Below are 9,940 nucleotides of genomic sequence, written 5' to 3'. Positions count from 1 at the left end.
TTTAACTAACTTCTAACTAAATTAAGAGTAAACATTACTTTTGGATGATATAGGATTGCCTTACATCCTTGGATGTTTCTCATTAAGATATTACTGGGAGAATATATTCCTCTTTATTAGTTTATATGTCCTATTGATAGGTCAAGTGGGAAACCTATAGTAGATAAAATGCTAAATTCAAGTAAAAACGGAGATCAAGATTATTGAGAAAACATTAGCTGATTTCACTTTAAATTCTCACATCTATATTTATTGTACTACGGGTTTGGGTAGCACACCCTATTCAAACATTATTCTATAAATCATATAGATTCATCTGCTTGATAATTTATTCTCCTTTAGAAAATAGAACTTTTTATGGAGGAAATGTTAGTATTTTCTTTGGTAATCTAGAAATAGAGTCAATACTAATGTGTTGGAGCTCAAGGTTCTATAGCTAGTTTAGCTTTCCTTTGAAATCCTCATTGATTGATTGACACCCTTTATATGGTTAGTGTTGGTGTAAATAATTATTCATCATGGATATTATTACACCTTACTTAAGTTTACTTAGGAAATGCATTTCATAATAGTTTGGGTATGAGACACTTGGGTGTTTGTGCCACATTGGGATAGTGTGTGTAGGAGAAATTCCACCTTTTATGGTGTTGATCTTGTTGTTACACTCCACTCTTGTTGTTACACTCCACATTCAGTGGGTGATCCACCTCATGTGGACTATTATATTATTTCTCCTACCTACCCACACCTATTTCCTACCTACCCTTGTTTCTTATTGAGCCACATGTCATGTTTGTGTGCTCACATATCCCTAGCCTTGCCTATATAAGCAAGCTCATCTACATTGTATGTAACTATTGAATCATATTATTGATCATTTTCTATTGATGAGAATACAGTTTTTTCTTGTTCCATATTATGTCTCTATTTTGTACATTTCATTGAGCTCTTGATCTTGGCAAAATCTCACATGGTATTAGAGCTATTGGGGCTTCATTGATTCATCTTGAAGAGGCATTATTGCGACGTCAAGAAGCAAATCTAAGGAGCAGCATCTTTTGGAGGCGTCCTAGACCAGATCCGACCCTGTCATTGCGTCCAGAAGGCCGTTTCCATAAATTTTGGTTATAAAGTCGGCCTATTTTGATGAGAAAATTTTTTTCGTACGGATTTCCAAAATTTTTATATATTTTTCGAACAAAAAAAAAAAAAATTTAATTTTCTGAAATTTTTTCGAAAAACCAAAAATAAAAATAAAATCAAAATCAAAAAAATTGAAAATCAAAAAAAAATTAAAAAAGGTGTTTTTGGGGGGTCCGCAAACCCCCCCCGTGACCCCGTACTCCAGGTCTGTCTCTGCTGTTCGCTGCAGCCCGTACCTGCTGAAACCTGCCGTTTGTCGGAACCTATACCTGACGCCGCTGCCACGTCCACGTCCCATTTCGGCTCTGCATGCTCACCTGCCGCCGTCACCCGCACTGTGTACGCCGCCGCCGCAGATCGCCGAGACCCATGCCGCCGGCCATCCCGTCCTCTCGCTGCTTGTCCACACCGCGCCGTCGATCGCCTCGCTTCCACCAACTCCCTCTTCCATCGCCATCGGTCCCTCGGGTCCCGGTGACCTCGGCTCCCGGGCCTGTCAGGATCTTCCTCCCCTGCAACGCTCGCTTCGCCGACGACCACCCAGACCAAAGGACCCGCGCCCACCACGTGGCAGGCGGCCACTGGCCCATGGGTAAAACCCATCAGTACGACCGCTGAGTCATCCGCCACATCATCCGTATGGCCACCACGCAAACACCACATGGCTCACACTTCAGATTCCTGTGCACCACCGTACAGTGCCACGTCAGCATCCGTACTACACAATCACTTGTACAGCCATCTGCCTAGTCAGCAGTCCGTACAGTACGGATGCCCAGTCAGCAGGGGCGAAGTTTTTGCGACGGTCATATGGCCATCAAATTTAACACAGTGACTTGCTGACATCAGCGCCACATCAGCATTTTTCAAAAATTTTGCAGGCCCCTCTCATTTGCATTTTTGATTTTGCAGTTCAACTTCTAATGGCCATAACTTGCTCATGTTTGCTCCTTTTTTTGAGCAATTTTTTTGAAATGGGCTAGAATTTCGTGCTCTCTGCAGTGGTGAGGAAATGTTTTGATTTTTATGCACGTATTTTTCAGAAAATGCAGTTTTTGGTGACTGTACCTGAGTAATCTCAGTTTTTGCAACTTCAAAGGCTTCGTTTGGGGTCATACGACCTCCTTTTCATGTGCCATTTTTTTTGAAAGTGCGTATTTTTTCATCTACTTTCACATGATGCTATCAGATTGATACCATTGTAAGTATAAATTGTACTTTCATATTTTGGCCATTTTTGGCTCTCTTGGTACTTGTATATTAGCTTGAATCTCAGTTAGATTCATTGCACTATTGATTGAATTCTCTTGTATCTCATTTGAGAAGTTGTAAAATTTGCATCATAAGTCCACTTTACCTTGTTTTGCAAGTGGCTCATTGTAATCGCACTAAGTATAAAGTGCCAAAATCATCACTTTGGGGGGGGTACTTTGATTGAGTGAATTTGGGGGGGTGTCTCTTGTGATTTTGTGCTCTTGTGTTCCATCCTTTTTGCTACTATGGGTTCTTCTAAGTTTCCTCTCTTAACTCCACATAATTATGTTACTTGGAAAATTGATGCATGGAGTAAACTTATGGAAAAAGGACTCACTCATTACATTGATGGAACTATTGTTGCTCCAGCTAGTCCTAAGGTTGATCCAATTGGTCACTTAGATTGGCTCACTAAAAATATCATGGCAGTTGGTACCTTAAGAAAGTATGTATCAAAGGATCTCATTTTTCATATTGAGAAATGTACTCTAATCAAGGATGCTTGGCAAAAGTTTCAAGACTTGTATGGTCAAGTTGATGAGATTAGGGGATATCAAATTGATAGTGATCTCACCATGTTAGATCCCAAGAACTTTGATACTATACAAGATTATGTCACTAAGGTAAATGAGTTGAGGGCACAACTCAAAGATTGTGGCATTGATAAGAAGGATACTCAATTGATATTCAACTTGATAGGCAAGCTTCCACAAGAATATGCAACATTTGTTTCTAGTTTCCAAACCCATAGGATGACAATGGGTTCAAGCTACAAAATGCCTACATTTGATGCTTTCAATGAAATGTTGATGATGGAACAAACTAAATTAATAAGCATGGGCATTCTTAAGGCTTCTAAGTCTCAAGCATTAGTGGAAAATCAAGGGAACAAAGGAAATCAAGGAAAGGACAACTCAAACAAGAAGAAATGGCAATCAAAGCCTAAGGACAAAGCACCATCGTCTCCACAACAAGGAGATTCATCCTCTTCCAAGAGAGATAATTCACCAAAGAGGGAGAGACCTACTTGTGCTTATTGTAAAAATATTGGTCATGAGGAGCATCGTTGCCATTCTAAGAAGATTGATGAGCTCACACATATCATCAAAAAGCATAACATTGATTTATCCAAAGTCTACAAGAAGGATGATTCATCAACTTCCACTTCCTCAAATTCAAAAGGAAAAGGGCAAGCATTCATGACTTCAACAAGTGGGAAGACTCACTCTTTTGGAACAAGAAAAGGAAAAGCTCTATGTGCTACTATCAGTCATGATTCAGAGAGATGGCTTCTAGATTCAAGGGCTTCTCATCATATAGCATCTTCGTAGTCTATGTTCTCTACATTTGAGCCTTGCACCATGCCACAAATTTTGATGGGCAATCATACATACATGGATGTGATTGGGAAAGGATCTATTGACATTGGGGATAACTCCTTCAATGATGTGTTGTGTGTACCCCACTTGACAAACAATCTCCTTTCTATCTATCAAATCACACATGGCGCAACTAAGAGAGTTGTGGAGTTCACACCTGACTTAGTTTTCATTAGAGACTTGGAGACTAGAGCTATCATTGTGACTGGGGTGGTTGATCATGCATCTTGGTTATACTCCTTTTTAGATTTTGTTGATGATGATGATTTCACATTTGATGATTCTACACACGATGATCACACTTATAGTGATGGTTCAGTTTTTGAGGAGAACTTTGGACACTTGAACATGGGGATTCTCACATGTGACCCCGTTCTTGAGTCTTGTATTTCATCTCCTCATATTGATATCACATCACCTATTGCACCTGATGATGCAGATAGTGCGACAGTTTTGTCTTCATGTGATTCAGTGTAGCAGGATATTCATTGTCTTCCAGCTTCAGATTCATGGGATGATTACTTGACAGACATTGCAGGTTTGTTTGTGGAATCCTATATTGCAGATTTGGGAGACATCATTGATGACATTCATCTTCTCTTTGATGAAGGTGATCCTTCTTCGATTGTTGCGAGGGCACACTATGACCCTCTTGTTCATTCTCTACATGATCATTCTTTCGAGGTTGACATGATTGTGGATACTTATGTACAACAGTTGGAGGAGGTCTCTTTATGTTTTGAGGAGACATGTGAGTCTTTGGGACATGTTCTACATCCATCTCCACTAGATCTTGGAGTGCCTTTTTCAGTAGTGTGGCACAGTTTACCACCTTTGGAGGGGGTATCTTTCAGCATCGACATGGGGACACTTGAGCAGTTTTTAGAGATTCCTTTCATCATGAGTTTTCTTCATACATCTTCCCTTCATGATTGGGGAGACTTCATGGATACACCTTTGGTTTTGTTTCTTCCTAAGGGAAGGAATGTTGTTTGACGTTTGTGGAGCAGTTTCTTCATACATCGAGCTTCTATCATTGGTGCAGATTCCACATTGAGGGGGGGCTTCCTAGCTTGTCTTCTTCTCTCATATGGGGGGGACTTTTTCCTCACATAGGGTTTTGTCCTTCACATACTTCTATGAGAGTTCTCTTGTATGTTTTTCATCCCTCTTATGGGGCAGGGTTTTTTCCCATTGGGTTTTTCTCTCTTTCCCCACCTTGTGAGAGATTTCAATGCATTGGTTTGCATGCATTTGCATTTGTACATGGGTACCTAACATGGCCTCGTAGCCGGGACCCATCTTGCATTGCTTAGTTGCATTGTAGACTTAAGTGCATTCCCCTAAGTTGCACTTAAGGGGGGGTGTTGGTGTAAATAATTATTCATCATGGATATTATTACACCTTACTTAAGTTTACTTAGGAAATGCATTTCATAATAGTTTGGGTATGAGACACTTGGGTGTTTGTGCCACATCGGGATAGTGTGTGTAGGAGAAATTTCACCTTTTATGGTGTTGATCTTGTTGTTACACTCCACTTTTGTTGTTACACTCCACATTCAGTGGGTGATCCACCTCATGTGGACTATTATATTATTTCTCCTACCTACCCACACCTATTTCCTACCTACCCTTGTTTCTTATTGAGCCACATGTCATGTTTGTGTGCTCACATATCCCTAGCCTTGCCTATATAAGCAAGCTCATCTACATTGTATGTAACTATTGAATCATATTATTGATCATTTTCTATTGATGAGAATACAGTTTATTCTTGTCCCATATTATGTCTCTATTTTGTACATTTCATTGAGCTCTTGAGCTTGGCAAAATCTCACAGTTAGGAAGAAAGTATTTTATTTATTTGGTTGGCACTTGTCTTGATTGAAGAAGATCTATTTTTTTATCCAATATTTATGCTTCTACAAATTTTCAAGAAAATTTCTTCTTGTTGTCACATATTTAGTTTGTTCATTTTATCTTTTCTTATGTTCCTTGAATCTTGGCAAGGTATTTTAATGTTATTCTTTGGTTTGAGAAAAAAATTATGGTATTAAATCAAGTTTAACTATCTTTAATCTATTTTGAGAAAATATATTTTTTTTTTATTCATTTTTTATGTTAAATCAATTAGTGGCTTTTTCACTTGGAGTAATTGAAGATAAGATGTTGTTATGCTTCTATTTGTAATTAATTGGATACTTATGATTTTTTCAACTTATACATTTCATGGAAATATGAACTAGTTGGATTAAGTGCCACCCATTTGAGTGTTACACCAAATTTTAATATGAAAGATATTATTGGTCACAATAAATTTCACGATTAGGCCCAATTGAGTTATAATCCATACATCTTCATGTACTTGTTTTAAAAGGGACCACATAAATGTTTCCTTAAGTAGATAGAAGGATAAATCGTTTATTGCTAGAACTTTGATCTTTACTACACATGCATATAATTATGTGCCACATATTAGGTCATCTTCAATATACTCTATCATTGCTCAATATTAAGGACAATCTATTGTACATTGTATGGTACTGACTATATAAAAATATGCGAGTTCAATAATATATCAAGAATTTAAAAGATTAGAGAAAATCACATATCACTTATCACATATCATGTCAAGGCATAGCACTTTGTGACCCCATGTATATGTTGTACTTGTAAATTTCTTGTAAGTGAAGATTGGGATCTTTTTCAAATTGCACATCCTTGCAATAAAGTCCATTGTTGCATTTCAAACAATGAATCAATAAAATCATTCTTGTAGTTATTTCTTTAGTTGTCTTCTTTCTATGTGGTGTGGATATTAAGAGTGTTTAGTGTTAAGATTTCATACTTAGATAGTTGGTAATTGAACTTTATGGCCATATCTACATTAAACCCTCAGAAGTTGAAAGGCCACACACAAGCCTAATATAAATATGGATCTATAGTTCATAATATCTTAGTTGAACCTCATTTATCATGTGACCATATCGTGATTGTAAGTTTGCATATTGAATCTCATATCTTATATTCCATCATTTTCCATTTCAATTCTAAATTTATTATAACAAAAAAACAAATTATTTGTATTCCTTATCTTGATTAATTAAATTAAACTAATAAATATTACATGTATTAACCTTTGAAATAAATTGTATAGAGAACTTTGTCTACTGCAATTTATAATTTCAATTTTGGTAATCTAGCCAACTCCACTATACACATACATATTTGTAAACAACACTTAATAAGCATCCTTTCAACTCTCATTAAATTATAACATGCCACTGATGTAAGGTTTATCCTATATATTAAGGGTTCATTCCAAATAATCTATAAGAGAATAGAACATTTATTTGCAATGTTAGTTTGAAATCGTTTTAAGCGCATGGGAAAGAGGCCAACGTAAAAGGCTTCAAACCTTACCTCTTCCAATTTATTATTCCACTTTACGATTTGGGGACGTCAATTCACTGTACCATGATTTTCGAAAATTAAATTAAAATGTCGGTATGGTTTGGCAGCAGCGAATTTCAGAGTTAGATAAAGATTAAGGAAAAGCAAGGCACTTATTTATTCATATATTGGGGTTGGCCTAACAAACTTTCCGTACATATTGGTCTAGAGAACCGTGGAAACTTACTAGTGCAGAATGGGAATAGATTAAGAAGACAGAGAAGAGTACTCAAGACACCACAGTTAGAGAAGAAGTAGAACAAAACATTAGACTTTTATGTCTGTGATAAGAGCTCAACGGGATCTAGCGGCTGTCTCTTTTCGGGCATTGAAATAAACCACAGCAACAGGCGATCCCAATCCATTCCTCTCTGCAAACTGGCGAGTCTTGAAATGCTGTCGTGACGGAGGAGAATCAACTGTTCCTTTCGCATTTTGCTTGAACAACACAAATACATATCGATGGATTCCAATTATAGCCCTTGGATTTTCATAGCTCACAATTTCCCGACCTACATTAAACAATACAATTATAAATTAGGTTAAGCGAAATGGAAGTCTTAATGAATTCAGATGGATCCAAATTGTTGTCTATGACAATAATTTAGGAAAAGAATTACGACATCAGACAGTGAAAACAATTTCTACAATCTATTGACGCATTTCAAGTACAATTGGTAAAAGATTATTTCAATGTTCCAAATGATAACCTGGTATGTCTTACTCATTGGAGAACAGGGTCCAGGCCTTATGAAGACAACGTAAAAACCCAGTAAAATTCATACAACCTTTGTTGTCAAAGAAAGAAGAAACATTATTCCACGCTTACCAAAAGAATTAGTCTTTGTCCCCGGAATATCGCTCACCATCCTGCACATGTTTAAATGCAGCAGCTTATTATATTCGTTTTCGTGTACCAAATTGTGCTTTACTTATCTGAGCACTATAGTGTCCGAATAACAACAGAATCATGAATTTAGTAGGCATCAGGAGTTGAAAAAACTCAGAAAATGGATAAAATAGATATAATCAGTACTAATTGTATTTGGATAAAGAGGCTGAGTTCAATGTGTGAGGACGACGTTTAAATATTCAAAATGATTTGTGAAGAAAATAATGTGTTACATTATTTCCAGTATTTAGATCTCAAAAACTACGATTTCAGTCATACAATAGTTATAAGGAAATAGATACTGCTAACATAAACGATGAAAGTCTTATATATATATGTGTGTGTATGTAAATGTAAATGCTTAGAAATGGGGACAATACCAGTGGAGATACTCGCGTCCACTAGGATCGCTAGGACTTGGTGAATCTGGATCTGTCATGATCTTCATGCAAACACAATTGTACCCATCAAAAATTGAATCATTAAATGAATAGAATGTCCAGAGAATTTCTATGCCTGCATCTTTAGGGTTTGTAAGCAGAAAGCATTTAGTTAAATTTACCAAAGTGAAAAATGTGGCGGGATCAGTGTCAAGAAGTTGAACTTGGGGAGGGGAAGTGATAGAGGAAGGCATGAACTCAAAGCCATTGTGGACCTCCATGTTTGTGTTGTACACCACGCTCATATTTACTGAGGGAGTAAACACATCCACAACATCTCCAATCACTCCCGCAGATTTCAGGGGTTTTAGAAATCTCGACATGATTTTGTCAACGATTTGCTTAGAAAAGTACTAAATAATAGAGCAATTGTGGGCTTGGTTGGTAAATGCAGGCAATGGAGGTACTTATAGCAGTGTTGGGAAGTGGAATAAAGACAATACGTTACTGTCATTACCGAACTATTTCTCATAGTTGCGCCGCCCTTCGCGACTTAGATGTTATTTGTGTAATAAATGTACAGTCGCCGAATTTGTTGTGGGCTCTGTCCTAAAGACTTTAGGAATTGGATTACACGACTTTTATTCTATTACTCCATTAAAAAATGTTAAATGAGCACATTAGCAAAAGTAAACCACTAAATTTTGGAAGAGTACTTAAAAACTAATTAGAAAATGGGATTGTACAGTTTTAGTAGCCTCGTGTTGATTAGGTTTGGTCCTTGAGTTTATGTTCGGTTTGTTTTGTTTCATTCAGAATATCTTCTTTAGATATTGAAGTTTTTTTATTTGTAATTTTAAATTAAGTGTTATTATTCTTTAAAGTTATTAATAGATAATGCATTTCTAAAGATTTTGCTTTAAGATAAATAGGTTTAAATTTAGATTTTATACTTACACAACTAATTATTTCAGTATGTAAAATTTTAATTCTTTTCATAAAAACAAAAATAAAAAAGATATTGTTTTTTCGAAGATAAAAACAAGATAGTTTTATTCGTTTTTTATTTAAACTCATTGACCCATGTTTCATTAGTGGTTGTTCACAAAAACCCATCTTTCATGATAATGAATGATCTACTTAGCACTCATTGCATATAGGTGATTCTCAATAAGGTGAAGCATTGGGCCTTCCCGGGAGGTCACCCATCATAGTACTACTCCAACTCAAGCATGCTTAACCACAGAGTTTCCTCCAAGGATAAACCAACTTAGATTGCAACAAAATAGTTTAATTTTTAAATTTGAATAAATATAAATTAAATATATTGCATCGAGGTGATGCTCAAAGAGATGAAGCATTGGACCTTCCCGAGAGGTCAGCCATCATAATACTACTCCAACTCAAGCATGGTTAAGCATAGAGTTTCCTCCAAG

General features: G+C 36.6%; 1 protein-coding gene across 1 annotated transcript; it reads right to left on the bottom strand.

The window, feature by feature from the left end:
* Nucleotides 1-7,369: 7,369 nt before the first annotated feature.
* On the bottom strand, nucleotides 7,370-8,922 carry LOC131067132 (protein SELF-PRUNING). The gene is made up of 4 exons (XM_058002064.1): nucleotides 8,687-8,922; nucleotides 8,505-8,566; nucleotides 8,062-8,102; nucleotides 7,370-7,744 (listed from the first exon to the last, which is right to left on the bottom strand). The coding sequence occupies exons 1-4, from the start codon at nucleotides 8,885-8,887 to the stop codon at nucleotides 7,527-7,529; spliced, it is 522 nt and encodes a 173-aa protein (XP_057858047.1). The 5' UTR covers nucleotides 8,888-8,922; the 3' UTR covers nucleotides 7,370-7,526.
* Between the last annotated feature and the right edge of the window lie 1,018 nt (nucleotides 8,923-9,940).

Source organism: Cryptomeria japonica, chromosome 11 (genome assembly GCF_030272615.1).
Source record: "Cryptomeria japonica chromosome 11, Sugi_1.0, whole genome shotgun sequence".
Lineage (NCBI taxonomy): Eukaryota > Viridiplantae > Streptophyta > Pinopsida > Cupressales > Cupressaceae > Cryptomeria > Cryptomeria japonica.
This window is presented reverse-complemented; position numbering and strand designations above follow the sequence as displayed.

Bases quoted from the DNA above. Each gene is read 5' to 3' on its own strand.
- LOC131067132 (XM_058002064.1), bottom strand. From the start codon at position 8,887: ATGTCGAGATTTCTAAAACCCCTGAAATCTGCGGGAGTGATTGGAGAT. The intron at 8,567-8,686 runs GTAAATTTAACT...GTTTGCATGAAG, and splicing joins CCGCCACATTTTTCACTTTG to ATCATGACAGATCCAGATTC. The intron at 7,745-8,061 runs GTAAGCGTGGAA...TGTTTAATGTAG, and splicing joins GACAAAGACTAATTCTTTTG to GTCGGGAAATTGTGAGCTAT.